Source organism: Seriola aureovittata, chromosome 4 (genome assembly GCF_021018895.1).
Source record: "Seriola aureovittata isolate HTS-2021-v1 ecotype China chromosome 4, ASM2101889v1, whole genome shotgun sequence".
Lineage (NCBI taxonomy): Eukaryota > Metazoa > Chordata > Actinopteri > Carangiformes > Carangidae > Seriola > Seriola aureovittata.
Window position 1 is genome coordinate 7,495,680 of NC_079367.1, and position 16,431 is coordinate 7,512,110.

Genomic DNA, 16,431 nt, shown 5'->3' on the forward strand with positions numbered 1-16,431 from the left:
GTCATTTTTTATTGAGCCTTTGATCCAAGATAAGAAAAATCAAATAGTAGAAGCAAAACTATATTGTTAATAATAATATTGTTTCGTCTCTCCCTGTGTCTTTCTGTAGGAAAGTGTGTATCCTGTGTACAGCGGTCCATATCAGCCATCCTGAGTTGTGTTGACTTGAGTTGAGCAGCATCACGCCAAACCACCGTCGTTTGCCCAAACAGGGGGCACTCTACGTCCATCTGTCTGTCTCCATCTGTCCGTGGGAGGGCAGTCTGCGTGAGAGAGGGGGAGTGTGGGTGGGTGTAGACATCAGAGGGGTGGGGGGGGTCACAGGTGGGGCGTCAGGGTTCAAAGGTCAAAGTGCCAGCATTTTCTGCACAGACATCCAGCATTCATTGTCGCAGTTTGTCTGCTCCTTTTCACTCCCCATCGTGGGTAGATTGGGTTTCCACTCCTCTCCTCTTTCAACTCGACCCCCTCACCTCCTCCCCTTACAAACCTAGCCCACCCCACCCCCGTCCCACACCCACCCGCTGCCCTGACCTAAACCTCCCCTTTCATCCTTTGTACTCTTAACTGTTGGCATACTTCATTATGTGCCTCATTGGCCAATGAATTGATACAGTCACACTCGCAAGACCATGGAGTCCAACATACACAGTGCTGCCACAAACCCAAAGTATTCACATTAGGTGTGTGTGTGATTGTGTGTGTGATTGTGTGTGTGATTGTGTGTGTGATTGTGTGTGTGTGTGTGTGTGTGTGTGTGTGAGTGTGAGAGAGAGAGAGAGAGAGAGAGAGAGAGAGAGCATGACTGAGAAGAAGGGGTGAGCATAGGGGAAAGGTATCCATGAGGTTCAGTCTGCTCCACCCTCTCTCCCCCCTCCTGCTGACCTGCAGCAGATCATTCCGGAGCGGGCTGAAATCTCGGCGGCGGTCACTTTTTGGCCGGGTGGCGGGTGTTTTGGGTCAGGCTCCAATTGGGCAACAAAAACGCTCTCTCCAAAGATGGAGCTCAGTGACATCGCACAGGACAAACCAGCTCTCATTGTTTTTTGGGTTTTTTTTTTTTTTTGTTGTTCTGGCATTCATTTTCTTTTTTATTTTATTTTAAAATTAATTTTTACGGCTAATGTCCATGAAGGCATTATGGTCAATATTGTTACTCTTATTGTTATTACTGTTTTCTGTAAAAGAAGTTTTATTATAATGGATATTATTACTATTATTATTATTATTGTTATTATTAAAGGAAAAACAGTTCTGTGTTGCAAGGAAGACAACATTGTTCTTTGATTACTTAAGTAATTCTGCACTTTCGGTTCAAGCTATCCTCTCTCTCTCTCTCTGTCTGTTTCCACCCCTCTTCACAGTCCCTCGCTCTCTGTCATGCTGTTACCCTGCTTTTCAATTCCACTAGCCCCACCCCTTCCGACCCTAACTTTCCCCACCTTGTGTTCCCCCTTTTCTCCATCCCTCTTCCTCCTTACCCATGTCAGTGACAGTGTATTGCATTGTGGGTAGTTTTACCAGACATTTGCTCCTTTCCTTGTACAGTGATGCCATGTATAGAACGCTATTGCAATTTCTGTTTTTTTGTTACTTTTTTGTTTTTAGATGTTGTTGGGGAGGCTTTTTTATATTGGTCTTGTTTATCATTTGTATTTTTGGATGTCTTCAAAGTGTTTTTCTTTTTGTTTTATGAATCTTTGAGATTTCTAGCCAAAAGAGGACAGAGAGAAGAGAGACAGTGCTCTTTCTGTCTCGTAAAAAAAGATTGTTCTTATTTGTTTTAATATTATTATATCGAGACACTTGAATAAGAGGAGAGTAATTATTTTGTGTTGCTCTTAAAAGTATCATTTCAGTCGTTGATGTTGTTGTGACTGTCATTCTTGTTGATGTTGGGCCTGTTTTCTGTTAATGGGGTAGTTGCGGCAGGCTATACAGGGTCAGGCTTTGGGCTTTGTCTGGGTTGGTTCGGGTGCTACAGAGACTTGACACTCTAAAAAAGAGAAGAAAAAAAAGACAAAAAACGAGGGAATAACTTGTAAAATAGCTGACATATCATCCTAAACATCACAAGTGTGGAGACGGACAAACCCTCTTCTTTCTCTCTCTTACTGCCCTTACCTGTCTGCTGTGATCCGCCCACCACCTTTTATTACATCGGCTTCTGATCAGACGAAGCATTACGGACATGGCCCCCTCCTTCCAAGCTAACCTTGTTACTATGGCAACCAAGGAGGAATCTACAACTACTATTACTCAACCGCCCTCTCCCCTCTTTTGCTTTTCTTTAACTTATATCGTTTCAGCGCTCCTTGCTTTGCCCCTCTCCTCCTCCTACTCCTCCTCACCCCCCAAACCTCCCAAGCCTGTAAGGGACGATCGGAGGAAGCAACGTTTCATGAATGGTTAATGGATCCTGTCTTAGTTGGATACACCTGGACACACCTCCAAACCATAAAAGGGAAACATTTCCAGGAGGCGACCATAGGAAGGAATCGTTTAAATTCTTCCACGGCAGAGGAATACAAGGTTGTGGTCAGAGCAGGGCAAGGTGCGCCCACCTTAAACATGTCTACCATGGTCTGTGCACCCTTAGCTGAATGAGGCTAAAGCACAGCCAGATGGAGGCTGCAGCACACTGGGGACCACAGCAGAGGATTGAAACCCTCCCCCCGTTTCTTTTAGATTTTTTTTTTTTTTTAAGTTTTATTATTTTCTCTCTATTTATCCTCCCATATACTCTACCCCTGCATATTGAGTCTATAATTGTCCAGCAAGAGACTGGTGCAAAGAATATAGCTCCACTTGTATGTGTTTATACTGGCCAGATTTCACAGTACCTGGCTGCATGGTTGACATATTGTTTGCTATATGCATCTGAGAGCTGTAGGTGGTGTCATGCAGCACCTGTGGTTTCCATTCACATCATGTCACTTCCTGTTTACCAGCATTCGCTCTTACTCAGATGTGATGTAATTAGCTTCTAAACAAGAGTGCATACAGGAGTAATCGGTGAGAGTGGGACAGATTCATGAAATTAACTGGATCTGATGCATTTTCTGTTTCTTCCCAAAAGTCAGTTGATGTCTCATTGGGCAGAAGAAGCTTTTCCTCATTTCATCAAACTTTCCCCTCCAGCTCATTTGTTCCTCTTTCAGATCTTTCCTCTCGTTTTCTCTCATTGTTTACACCAAGCCAAAACTGAGATCTGGAAGAGAATGAATTGAGTACTTTGCAGGGTTTTTTGGGGAGGAAATGGCTGGAATGGAAGACATTGCATGACTCTTGTCCCATGACAGGATAGAAACACTAAAATTAAGACCAGAGGCTCCACTTCGTCTGATACCGTGACCAGTACCAGAACTGTTGTTTCAGATCCTTGTGAGGGGGGAAAGAGCAGAGGCACACAGGAAGGGACAGCTCGAGTGAATGGAAAGCACAGCACCAGATTCAGAGGTAATGGGGAGGAGAGAGCTGCCTCACACACATCTCCCTGATCAGACTGACCCATCTCCTCCCCTTTTTCTTTTCCTGTCTTAACTCTACCATCCCTGACTTCTATCTTTTTGCTCCACCCCGGCCTCCCTTCTCAGCAAGCCAGCTCTCTGCTCCACTCCTGTTTTAGGTTCATTCTGTTTTCTATTGGTTCATTTTGTCAAATTTTCTTTTCTTTTGTTTTCTTTTTTTCTTTTTTGTTTTGTTTTTATGTTCATTTCTGTTGAGTACAAAAATACTAAAGTGCAACAACAATGATTAAAAAGAATATCAACCAAACTGAGATGAATAAATAAATATATATAAATAAAGAAATAATTTAAAAAGGTCATGACTTGTATGTCTTTGTGATGCCAGCTACATGCCTGATACAGAAATGAAAGCTTTTGTATTACTGTTGACTGATGCCACGACCGGCTTCCAGACTAGTTGTGATGATTTAAATCTGACAGTCCAAACGATACTGGACTTTTGGGGGCGGTACTGATATTAATATGTGAAAATACTAACAAATGTTTGTTTGTTTTTTTGTTTGTTTATTTTATATAATCTTGTTAAGATTCCTGAAATTTGTTGATTTTAAAAAGTTGTGATGAAGACACAAGCTGATATTTTTACAGTGGGGAAATCTTGTCCGTGCAGTTTGTAAAGCCCCTTTTACACAGGTCAAAAGACCCGCTGGCATCAATGAAAAAGGTACAATCGTCATTCACCTGGGTCAACTGACTATGCAGTAGCATCCGGCTCCAATTGGCAGCTCTTGCACAACACGGTGCTGTTGAACCAGAAACACTCTTGCTGCACTGCACTCGGGGATGAAAAGAGTGAGCGCAGCACAATCACCAATCAAAGCGTTTCACACGAACGCTCTGACACTTACAGGAGCATCAACTCCAGGATGAGACGTGACGGGTCCATTTCACCAGTTTGCATGGCAGCTAACAGCTCACTCTTTCTGCCGTGTGTGTGTGTGTGTGTGTGTGTGTGTGTGTTCGTTCTTACAAATATTTGAGTTTCATCCAGAAGGTTTAAAGACAGGTGTTACCTGACTGTCTAGCACCAACCGGTCCTGTCAATAGTGAGTGAGGAGATGTGCTGTGCAGTATCAATTTACACAGCTATCCGTTTACATTTACTGATGCAATACTGGGTTTAAAATGCCTTTAATATGCAATATTGTTTCATCAGCTCATGAAGTCTAGATGCTTCCTAACCTTCTGTTGACCTTGTTCCAAAGATGATTGGTGATATACATAAGATCAAAATGCTTTTTCTTCAAGGATCCCAAACAAAAGATTTTTTTTATTATTACTTAATGAGACAAAAACTAATGAAAGCAGTGTTTCCTTGAGAGTAATGTAATCTCTCTGTAAGTCACAATTTGGCATGTTCCCATGGAAATACACCTTTACTCTGAGCTTGTTTCTTTTGTCTGCCTTTTGGCTGCAGTGCTCTGCATGCTGCTGCTCTGGTCTGTACAGCTGCACTGCAGAGGCTTTCCAGTCTGAAGTAACTGAGCTCAGACAATGTGAGCCTTGTGGTGTGTCAGCCTCTGTATATCAGCGGTGACTTCAACATGCCTGGTGATGGACAGGAATCGTGGATGAGTTTGTTTAGATGAGTTTATCCCCCTGAACTGACAGTTTACTCTCTTCTATCCACCACAAGCTACGTTCAATCCCTGGGCAGATCGTTAAAGATTGATGTTTTGCACAAAGCTCCTCTTGTCTTCTCTCCTCTCCTCTCCTCTTGTCTTCTCTCCTCTCCTCTTGTCTTCTCTCCTCTCCTCTCCTCTTGTCTTCTCTCCCCTCCTCTCCCACATCTCTTTTATTTCCCTCATGACTCTGTGCCCGCCCTCTCCTTCTCTCTCTGCGTCCTCTGCTCATTTAACCTGCCTTCACCCTCTTCTCTTTCCTCAGCTGCCCCCCCCTTCCCACTCTCTTGGAGTGGCGAAAGCGTGACTGCCTGCGTCAGCCAGCCCTGCCATCTAGTGAACGCTGCTACTGGAGCTGCCGTATACCCTGCAGAGAGCTGTGTGTGTATATGTGTGTGTGTTTAAGTGCATGAGTGTACGCAGATGGGAAAGCAACTGAGTCAGGGAGGGCTGCCTCTCATCTCTCTGCTGTTATCACCATCCTTCACTCTCCCTTCTCTCCTCCTCTGCTGCCATGGAGCTCCAGCAGGCTGAATCACAACAGCGTCTGCAGAAAGGGCCGAGGTAATACTGTGTGTGTGTATTATATAGGGTCTCATTTCTGTATTTCAGTGCACACATCTGTAGTGAAATGCCTGCATGCAGCCTTGCAAAGCGCAGTGTGAGAGAGAGAGAGAGAGAGAGAGAGAGTGTGTGTGTGTGTGTGTGTGTGTGTAGACCTACACTGAAATACATAGCCCCTTGCTGCCTGTTAAATTGCCCTGAATGTCAGTGCAATTCTAGTATCCTCAGCCTGAATGCACAGAGCTGCAACACCTTCCATGATGTGTGTGCATGTGTAAAAGATCATTTTCTTCATTGTCCCCTTATGTGTAGAATTATGTGTAGTTTCCTTGTCGGCTCAGTTCCTGCTTTCGTCTGAGGTGCTCACACAGATCACATGACCCAGATTGCAAGCAAGCACTAGACATGACCATGGACCTGACTCATTCCTTGCACTTACTGTATGAATGTGTGTGTGTGTGCATATTCACCACAGATCCAAACAAGCCTGTGAATGTTTTATATTGTTGTAATGAGGTAAGTCTGCAAATCAAAGCTGGACAGGCAGCGAATGATTTAAAAATGAGAGTCTCAGCATGTCACCGTCTGTTGTGTTTATTTTTATTGCATTGATTGGGTAATTTCATTTCAGTAGCTCTGTCTGCGTCTCATTTTCAACCATCAGAGTCTAAGTGAAAGGTGAGTTCAGTTGAATAACAAACTGAAGCCTACAGCCTCATGCTCCCACGGTGGCATTGAGTCATTGTTTATGTTTTGCAATATCCATCTCTGAGATTGCTGCAGGTGGTTCCTTGGGATAATCCATAGACCTTATTTATGGAGTTTCAATGTTGCAATGAAAGCTGTCCACAGTGAGGTCTGTGGTCTGCTCAGAGTAAGAAGGTCATTAAAAGAGCTCTCCATTGTGTTAGCACTGCATCACTATACCCTTTTTTTAGACTCATGATATACAGTTTAAAAAAGTTTCAGAATCAATGCATCAGAAATGTCATCTGTTTTATTTCACAGATTCTTTTTTCTTGTCAAAACCTGGTGCCTACATTACCCACAATCCCATTCAAATGCCGACAGTATGGTCAGTGATTTGTAGTTTTCAGATCCAAAATATCTCCACTGGTAGAGGTTATGGTTATGTTTTTTTTTTTTAGTTGAAGTGAACCTTAAACACTATGCTGTTGTAGTTGTTTCCAGTTATGAAGAATGATTTTCTTTACAGTAACATTTGTAATTTCTTGTGCATGCAGGTAGATGTGTGTGTGAATGCGGTGCTCCATTGGGCCAGTATGGAGCGTGTGTGTCTGAGGAGGTGGGCATCGGGCTCTGCTGTTGTGTTCCTTCACACACTGGCCTTATCCTGGACAGGTGAGGTACACAACTATACTGTCATTATACCGGACCTGTTTCTTTTGTTTAACAGAATTCAGCTTGAGTCTGACACTTCACATAAAGTCACACATCTAGAGAAATTCGTCTTTGGTACCTTTACAGTCAGGTTAGATAAAAATTGAAATGATTTATTTTGTCATATTTTGTTCCTATTGTTCCTAGTCCAATTATATAATTATTATTTAACCACAGGTGCGATTGAGCCCGCCCCCAAAATTGATGGATGGCACCGGGGAGCATTGACAATGCATGAGAACACGACACACAGGTTTAACTGCCAATCAGATGGCTGGGATCCTCACGCCCCTCCAATGCTGACCTGGTACCTGAACGGGGTGCCGCAGGGAGAGCCATCACCCAACCGTGGGCGCCTGGTGATGACATCGCAGGAAGATTCTGAGGTCATGAGACCAGGGATCAATCACAACAGCACCTTCTCTCTGCAGGCCAGAAAGTGGGACAGGGAGCTAGTGTGTGTGGCCTCAAATCCCCGGACAGGAGAGAGCTACAACGCCACAGTCACACTCAACGTCCAGTGTGAGTCTGTGTGAAATGTTTCAGGATTATATGTGGACGCAGTTATTTTCTGTTGATACACTGATTAAAGTGCTGAGTTATCCCTCTGCTCTGTCTCCCAGTCCAGCCAGAGATCCTCAGGGTGAACGCCCACTACAGTGAAACCTCAGACCCAGGCCTCTCCCTGGTCCTATTCGCCTTGGTACGGTCCAACCCACCTGCCACCATCACCTTCGTCGACCAGTCTGGCCAGTTGGTAGCTAACACCTCTGACTTCCTCATCCTGGACTCACGAAGCTACCCCTGGCTGACCAATCACACGCTGAGGGTGACGCTCAGTAGCCTATCAGGGAATGTCTCGCTGAACGCCAGCAACAGTGTGGGAACGGTGCAGAGCAACCTCACGTTAGCAGGTCAGGGATGGTAAAAGGCAAAGGGAAACCAATAAGGCCTCTATTATGTTACGCTGTCTCCTGGCTGCAGCTTCATATTTACCGTACAGATATAAAAGTGTTATCAATCTTCTTATCAAACTCTGTCAAGACAGGGAATAAGCGTTGTTCCCAAAATGTCAAATTACTCCTTTATTTCACTCTCTCCATCTCTCCTCAGAGTTCCTGCAGTCTCGTGTGGAGGTGCCCATGCTGGGAATAGTGACTGGGGGAGCCATGGCCTTCATGGCCCTCCTCATCCTCAGTCTGATAGTTCTCTGCCTCATGCAAAAAAACAAAAGCAAGACCATTGGTGAGACTGCAGTGTGTTTGTGTGCAGTCAGCAAGTCGCCTAGAAAAACCTGTAATATATATACATCTCTGTGTATTATGTTACAGACGAGCCAGTGGAGATTCTGATGACCAAGAAAAGGTAAACAAAGTAATCAAACTTCTGTCATTAGATTTTGAGAAGAAGCAAAGTAGTCCAACAGTCAGATGATTCTGGATAAAGACTGTTGTAGATGTGTAATGGTAGACAGAAAGTTAGCATCATCTTTTAACCAGAAAGTGGTGATTCTTTACGTGCTAAAGTGTAAGGAGGTAAGAAGTAATAAGCAAGTCAATACCACTGTCATTACTGTGTGTTAAATATGTAGACACCCATAGCTGCCGGTTAGCTTAGCAAAAGTTACCAAGGAATAATGTTGTCACAGTGAGGTTGCTAGGCAACCACCAGAGACCCCAGGAAGTGATTGCACAAAGCCAAAAAGTAAGGGAGCCGGTAAGTGGATTTTTATACTGTTGGACATGGCCAGGCGCTAGCTGTTACCCATTTCCCATATGTCTTTATGCTAAGCTAAACTAAACATCTGCTGGCAGTGGCTATCAGCAAGAAAGTGCATATGTTTATTTCCCCAAAATGTCAACTTATTCCTTTAACGTGTCACATGTTCTGTCATGGTTTCAGCACCTCACACATATTGTACGGTGAAGACCAGACAGTGTCCTGCAGACTGTACTGAAGACACTAGGCCTCAGCCTTAAAACCCAGCCTTACACATAATCACATCCACATGTCACTTGTAGAGAATAAACACATCTTTGATACTGAAAAAGTGAGCTATAATGTTAAGTAATTATTAAGAAGTGGATATCCCCATTCTCCCTTTTCCCAGAGCCACCTTCTTTGAATTGACACCACTTTGACAGATATATCACTAATAACTTCCATCTCAGCACATCAGTGGACTGGAAGGAAAACACTGATGAAGGCATTTTTGTTCTCTTATGAATACCTCATGTCCGAGTTTGATATCTCTGCTCCATATTTCCTGCACAGTGACTCTGTCAATCTGAAGACAGAGAAAGCTGATATGAACATCATCCCCAGAGAGAACATGTCTCTGCCTTCCAACATGCAGCTCAATGACCTCAGCACTTTGAGAAAAGGTAAGAGTTTCCCACAATAGGATGCTCTGCGTGCTGGAATTTGATGTAAATGACCACACAAAAGTTTCCAACAAACTTCCATCTGGGTGTAAAATGCGAGCCAGGTTCTTGTTACAAACAATCAGTGAGTTATTCAGTCCATAAATCCTACAGGTGATCCTAGATCCTACCTGTGGGTCCCAGACTCGCAGGGTGTTTTGTTTCTGTAGTATCTGGAGATTTGTTAAATCATTAATTTGTAATATGCACCATGTGTTATTATTTACATGCATATTCCCAAATAAATTTACTAATAATATCCTTAGAAGAACTGATATGTAGATGTAACGTCATAGAGGGTGTCAGCATCAGCTTCTTTGGAAAACAGAAAGATAAAAGACATACAGTATAGAGATCCTAGAAGAGTACTTGTCTGTGATGGATGCATCTGAAAGTGAGTTGAAAAACAATAACAAATGGGACGCCTCAAGATTCAGTGAAAAATGATGTACCAAGTCCAAACAGCACTATTGTCTCATTCTAAACATGACCACATACTGTATCCTTCCTCACATGGAGGTGAAGAGGGTCACAAGAGAATGGCATCACTCTCCTAATCAAACAAACAAACAAACAAATAAATAAATGAATAGATAAAAATGAGTTTATTTCCTAAAAGCTATCCCCGCAGAATCATTGTTTCTCTTGCATCCTCCCGTGTCCTCCATCTTTCCTGCATCTCTTCTCGTAGCCCGAGAGGCTGCCCAGCAGAACAGTGTGGGAGAGAAGAAGGAAGAGGAGGAGGAAGATCTGTCTTTAGCCTATGCCGCCAGAGGTCAGGGAAATACATTTTGATACTGCTGCATTTTTTATTATTTATACTTACACTTTCTCCCCGATGATTCCCAGGTTTCGCCAGGTATCCGATGGTGGGCTACATCTATAAGGTGAACAGCACAAGCAGTGAGGAGATCTGGCTCTGACTTACCTCAAAGTTAGCACACCGACTGTACATGCATGCATAACTGCTCCCAACAGTGCAGCTGTCCAAGAGGAAACCCAGAACAACTGCCAGTCAGTCATTCTACCACTCATCCGTCACCTTCTAGTTGGACAGCGGATGACCAGCAACCACAGGCTATGTTATTGTGGAGCTCTTATCAGTTTCTGGACCAGATAACAGAATCAACACGCTCAATGTGAGTATCATGTCTGCGAAACAAAACTGTCCCTGTTCTTGTCTCTCTGAATCGAGCGTTCGGGTATTTACACTGCTTGTCTCAACAATGCAAAGTATGATTTCTACATAAAAAAGCTCATATTCTGAAATGTTTGGACATGATTTCCTCCTGTAACCACCATGCTCATAACGTCGTCGTCCCTGTTGCATTATTGGAATGCATTAAATGTTCTATGCTAAGACCAGAATGTCCAGGATAATGTACTGTATGTGAGATTTTACATTTTTGACCGCTAATACCTAAATAAAGTGGTCCATAATTATAGAGTATGTATTTGTATATGGACATGTAACATGTCATGTACTGTATATTTGTATGCATATGCATATGTGTATAAAAGAGGACATCTAATAAAGATAATATTGAAATTGTATGTAAGTAAATGCTGGACTTGCTGTAGTTTTATTGGTACTCACCAGGGGGCACCTTTGAGTTGATTTATAAACTGGGAAATATGGAGGATTTTCTGTTAGTCATGAAGGTAATGTGTATTTTACGCATGGTGCTGAGGATGAGTGTGTGTTTTGTGATGGTGAAAGCATCGTTGCATGTTTTTTTTTTTTTTTTACTGGGAATGATACAGTAGCAGGTGCAGAAGAGAATAATTTATGTTTGTGTGTGTGTGTGTGTGTGTGTGTGTGTGTGTGTGTGTGTGGGTGTGTGTGTGTGTGTGTGTGTGCGTGCGTGCGTGCGTGCGTGTGTGTGTGTGCCAGGTGTTAGCTCTAGGTCACAGTGTATTGTGGCTTTTCTTCAAACAGGAAGCAGAATTTGTGGCAGCATCTCCTTTCTTTCTTTCTCTCTCTCTGCTGCTTCTGTGCTAACCAGGGAATGTAGTCTGCAGTCACACACAGCGGGACAAACATTTAAACATGCAGGAAATTAAAATATTTATCTGAACACACACGGTTGTGTTCATGTCTTTGTTTTACCAGATGGAGCTGCTCCACGCGTCTCAGAAAGCAACTAGACAGTCAGTGTTAACAGACTGATCAGTCAGTTCAGCTTATATCAAGCTGGTAGTGAGTTCATTTCCAGTTCTTTTTTATTTTGAATCACAGATTCTGTTTGTGTGTTTTGGAAAATGTGAAAGCTGCTATGACAAAATGAATAATGGTATGTGGGTGAAATTTCCAGGTTCAACTGTCTTGGTACATTTTAAATCTGTGAATATCTGCGTCATGAAAATGAAGTACTAGACAGTGAATGAATGAACAATTGACTGTTGCAAATACAGTTTATATTACATATCCAGTTTCATTTAATTGCACTTACAGTGTATCCTAACATTAGCAGGAAGTATTTAGATCCTTTAATGAACTAACTAACTTAAAAATTCAATGTACCACACCAAGTATGCAAGTATTACTAGCAAAATGCATTCAAGTAACAAAAGTAAATCTCTGGCTCCAGTTAAGTCAGTGTACTATTATATGTATATTATATTACTACATTATTGATGCGGTTGCAATAATGTATAAGTGGCACCTCACTTTTGCAGTAAGTCAGTAATTTGAGTAGTTTATAACAAAGCATCATATTTTATAGGCTTATCATATGTTTTACTTGTCAAATCGTAATTTGCGAGCTGTCAAATAAAGGGCGTTGAGGGAAAAAGTGTACGTTTTCTCTCTGAACTGTAGTGGAGCAGAAGTTTGAATCAGCATGAAGTTAAATGCACATGGTGTCTAACATATGGTGTCATTTGCTGGAAGTCACAGAGACACTAAGTCCTCCAGATGAAGATATCAACAGAGCCTGCTGAGAGGGAAAAATAAACCAATCACACTCACTTCCTATGCACACACACACACACACACACATACACACACATACAGAGAGAAACTCGGACTGGATCTAGACGCTCTTACAGCAGAGACACTGCAGCTCTTCTTATTTTGAGGTCAGTACATATATTTTAAAATTTGCTGTGGATATCAGATTGTATTTGTCTTTCATCATCAGTTATCTTTTACACTAAGTGGTATAAAATGGTCGACTGGCAGCAGAAAATGGCGCCCTTCCTGTTTTCTGTTGTATTCTCGCTTTTTTACTGACAGTGATCTGAAATACCTCCGTCTGTCTTCAGCAGAACTCAGAGGAATAAACACATAATGAAAAATCACTTAGTCTTGCCTGGCTGTTTGCTGCTGCTTTGGACGCTGACAGGTAGGCCTCGGTCAAAATTTTAGTTTTTAATGACATGACGTGAAATCAGAATGAGGACTGTCATTTATATCAGTTTAATTTTAAGAAACAAAATTCTCAATTATGTTAATGGTACCAAATTGTTTACCAGTTTCAATAAAGTAAATGTTTTCTTTCTTTCCTAATTCCTCCCACAGCGTTTGTCAGTTGTGCAGACGGTAAGAACACTGCTTTAACAGTTAAATGTCATTGCATGATAGTGACTGCATGTGTGAAATTATGTTTACATCTGTCCTGATGAAAGCATGCTTGTCAGGAATTTGCAAGAAGCAGTTCAATAATTAGCACATGGTGCAGGTTTAATGTCTTAAATTTGAATGTTTCTCTTTTCTAGAAGCTGAGAAAAAAGAGGCAACAGTGACAGTGACAACAGTATCAGATGGGATTAAGCTGTCTTGTGGAGACAATTCAGTAATAATAAACACTGAAACCAATGAAAATTTTACAGGGCATTTGCTCTACAGCGATGATGAAACAGGGGAGTACATTTGCTCCAGCGCCAAGACAGCAGGAGAAGAATTAAAAATCTACGTGAAATTTCGGAGTAAGTTCTGCAGCAAAGCGTTTGTCTAATGTCATGAAAGCACTCATGTATTTTGTATGATTTTATGGTATTTGTGTGTACTTTCATACATCTATGACTTGCATTTATACTGTATTATAATGTTTATAATGTGAGTACAGACATTCTTAACAGTAATCATACTTAAAAAAATGTCAGATTCTCAAGATGCTGTGTGTGTGTGTGTGTGTGTGTGTGTCTGTCTGTCTGTCTGTCTGTCTGTCTGTCTGTCTGTCTGTCTGTCTGTCTGTCTGTCTGTCTGTCTGTCTGTCTGTCTGTCTGTCTGTAACCAGCCTGTGACAACTGCATAGAGCTGGAGCTGGCCTCCATGATGGGCATAATAATAGGAGATGTGGTGGCTACGATTGGGATAGGAGTGGGTATCTATCTCATCGCGGCTCATGCTCAGACCGGTCCAGTCCAGTCCACTTCTAACAAGAAAAGTATCTATCTATCTATCTATATATCTATTTATGTATATATATGTATATATATCTGTAAATTGGTCATTTTAAAAATGTTTTCATGTTTTGAAGTACTAGGAATTACTTTCTGTGTTTTGAATACACAATAAATAAAAATAAAATAAAATATAAAAAGTCAGCCACTATGTTAGCACTTCACCATGGTAGACGCTAAAGTGGTGCTCCACTTTATGTTATGTGAATCTGTGATCATTTCATTTATGTTCATGTCTGTATGGTTAATGTGAAGCTTCCAGTTAGCTTAGCTTAGCACAAAGCTTAGAAATGGGGAAATGACGGAGGCCACGATGGATTTTTATATCGATTTTTTGTTCCTTCACAATAAGTTTTGCATTCCCTAAAATACTTTTTGTGTTCTTCCTGGTCTATAGGAACAACTAATTGTGCTTATAATAATAATCAAAATAGTAATAATCAGATTAGCCTCTTTGCATCTTGATGCTCTTAGTTGTTGTACTAATATTATCCATACATCTATCCTCAGGTTCTGATAGACAGCATCTCGTTCCAGCGGAAGCAGGCAGATCCCAGAATGACCATTACCAGGTAAGTTCCTACCATCATCATTTTGAAATTAAATATTTCATTATTATATATATTAATTTTAATATTTATTTTTTTATTCTAATATTTAATCCTTCCTCCCTCAGCGTCTGAGACACAAAGGTCAGAAAGACACATATGATGTAATCAAAAACAAAAAACCCTGAAACAAGAGGAGGAGGAGGAGGAATGCTTTTTGCTGTGTAGCTTGGCGACGGGTGTTTTTCAGCCTTGGTGTAATTTGCTCTGTATGATACTGCTTTGGATCTTTTGTCACTTATTTTCAATACACCTGTAAGATGAAGCTGTGACCTCACCACTTACATAATGAGTAACTTGTTAACATGTTGCTGTATGTCATAGTTCAGTATCAGTTAGCTTTATTTTGGTAGCAATGTAATTGACAAATGTGGCATTTTCATTAAATACCCTTTTCCCTCTTCATACACATAATGGCTTAAAAATGTTTATTATAAAAGTGTTGACATTACTGTGCTGCAAAATAAAAAAAGTGAATAAAGATTGTGTTGTCTCGTGATGTCTGCAGCAAGTGGCAGTGATGGGAAGTAACTAAACATTTACTCAAGGATTGAAGTACTTGTACTTCACGTATTTCCATTTTATGCTAATTTATGACTGGTGCCCAATACTCGCTACATTTCAGAGGCAAATATTGTAGGGGAGACCGTTGACAGTTGCAACACTTTTTGCATTTCTCTCAGTTACCCTAGCGACTATTTAGACTAGACCAACCAAACTTTTATATAATAAACTTACATATGTCCGCTAATTACATAAACCATTTAAAGATGATTACATCTGACATATCATTCACAATTTTTATTTGAATGGGAGAATTCAGCCCAACCCAAGTAATATTATGATATTGTTCTACAAGTAAATAATACTATAATATTATTGTTAAACAATGCATATTTTGAGAAATATATGCTTATTTAGACAACAAGCAAAAGTTGATTAGTGAAATTTAATTTATTTTTAATATGTTGCAACAGTCCCTGATCTGTTTGCAACATCTGAATTCTTGCATTCAAATAAATATCGAGAATGATATATGATATGTAATCCTCTTTAAATGCCATGGGTAATTAGCAGACAGATGTCAGATAAGAGAAATGGAAGCCTCCTCTACTGTACTTCTTACGACTTTTACTTGTAATGGATTATTTTTTTACATTACTGTATTGTTGTACTTTAAAGAGCTGAATGCTTCTTCCACCGGTTGCTTCTGGCTTTCAAATGTGTGTTTGAGTCTGTTGCACAAAAGATAAAGATACAGGAAAACAGAACGAGAGAAAAGTGATTAGTAGAATTACACAAGTCTAAAGAGAAGCGCAGACAGAAAGGTTAAAAAAAAAAAACAGCTTAAAATAGCAGCAAAGAAGAGGAGGAGGTGAGAAACCCTAGGTGACTTTAGAGGAGGCCTCCACATGTCAGACAATCTAATAAATTTTTTCATCACTGCTCGGAGTCTTTCGCCTTCCTCTTGTCACGTCTGTGACAAAGCTACAAACTGCAGTTTTCTGCTGGAGCTGAAGAAGAGAAGAAAGATCAAGCACCACAGCTTAGACAGCTCGTTTCAGAAACACAACCCTGATCAACCCACGCACACACACACAAACACACACACACACACACACACACACACACACACACAAAAACAACCTCTGACTCAAATGCATGTGCACACACTTTCATGCACTCATGACCACACACACTCGTCAGGCAGATGTAGGTCTGTGTGTGGGAACGGTTTGACTTAAGACACTCGGATAGAGGAGCACATCGTATACAACCTTTCATCCCCTTTACCTCTTTGTTTCTTCGTCAGACAAACACACAGCAGATGCAGATGAAGATAACTGAGCAGTAAGTGTGGGAGTGTTTCCACTAA

At 41.3% G+C, this 16,431-nt stretch overlaps 3 protein-coding genes across 8 annotated transcripts in view; all 3 read left to right on the forward strand.

Annotated features, from left to right (window-relative positions):
• Positions 1-3,827, forward strand: part of sik3 (SIK family kinase 3) — a 32,826-nt gene extending 28,999 nt beyond the window's left edge. For all 3 annotated transcript variants that reach the window (XM_056373927.1, XM_056373929.1, XM_056373928.1), the window contains one exon: positions 110-3,827. The gene's annotated coding sequence lies outside the window, so the exon portion shown is untranslated. The remainder of the gene's footprint in view (positions 1-109) is intronic.
• A 1,639-nt stretch (positions 3,828-5,466) lies between these two features.
• LOC130167199 (transmembrane protein 25) lies at positions 5,467-11,094 on the forward strand. Of its 3 annotated transcripts, none has more exons than XM_056373163.1 (9): positions 5,467-5,716; positions 6,961-7,078; positions 7,295-7,639; positions 7,741-8,031; positions 8,231-8,362; positions 8,449-8,482; positions 9,392-9,501; positions 10,232-10,315; positions 10,390-11,094. In XM_056373163.1, the coding sequence occupies exons 2-9, from the start codon at positions 7,000-7,002 to the stop codon at positions 10,461-10,463; spliced, it is 1,149 nt and encodes a 382-aa protein (XP_056229138.1). In that variant the 5' UTR covers positions 5,467-5,716; positions 6,961-6,999; the 3' UTR covers positions 10,464-11,094. The 3 variants fall into 3 exon arrangements, with proteins under 3 accessions (XP_056229138.1, XP_056229137.1, XP_056229139.1); XM_056373162.1 differs by lacking the exon at positions 5,467-5,716 and adding an exon at positions 6,127-6,232; XM_056373164.1 differs by lacking the exon at positions 5,467-5,716 and adding an exon at positions 6,128-6,232 and having other exon boundaries at positions 6,961-7,083.
• Positions 11,095-12,428: 1,334 nt separating this feature from the next.
• On the forward strand, positions 12,429-15,038 carry LOC130167200 (T-cell surface glycoprotein CD3 gamma chain-like). Of its 2 annotated transcripts, none has more exons than XM_056373166.1 (7): positions 12,429-12,621; positions 12,808-12,887; positions 13,064-13,084; positions 13,261-13,470; positions 13,782-13,931; positions 14,458-14,519; positions 14,624-15,038. In XM_056373166.1, the coding sequence occupies exons 2-7, from the start codon at positions 12,833-12,835 to the stop codon at positions 14,681-14,683; spliced, it is 558 nt and encodes a 185-aa protein (XP_056229141.1). In that variant the 5' UTR covers positions 12,429-12,621; positions 12,808-12,832; the 3' UTR covers positions 14,684-15,038. The 2 variants fall into 2 exon arrangements, with proteins under 2 accessions (XP_056229141.1, XP_056229140.1); XM_056373165.1 differs by having other exon boundaries at positions 12,430-12,621; positions 12,811-12,887.
• Positions 15,039-16,431: the final 1,393 nt, after the last annotated feature.

Bases quoted from the DNA above. Each gene is read 5' to 3' on its own strand.
- LOC130167199 (XM_056373162.1), top strand. From the start codon at position 6,128: ATGGACCTGACTCATTCCTTGCACTTACTGTATGAATGTGTGTGTGTG. The intron at 8,032-8,230 runs GTCAGGGATGGT...ATCTCTCCTCAG, and splicing joins GAGCAACCTCACGTTAGCAG to AGTTCCTGCAGTCTCGTGTG. The intron at 8,483-9,391 runs GTAAACAAAGTA...TTTCCTGCACAG, and splicing joins ATTCTGATGACCAAGAAAAG to TGACTCTGTCAATCTGAAGA.
- LOC130167200 (XM_056373166.1), top strand. From the start codon at position 12,833: ATGAAAAATCACTTAGTCTTGCCTGGCTGTTTGCTGCTGCTTTGGACG. The intron at 13,085-13,260 runs GTAAGAACACTG...TCTCTTTTCTAG, and splicing joins GTTTGTCAGTTGTGCAGACG to AAGCTGAGAAAAAAGAGGCA. The intron at 13,471-13,781 runs GTAAGTTCTGCA...GTCTGTAACCAG, and splicing joins AATCTACGTGAAATTTCGGA to CCTGTGACAACTGCATAGAG.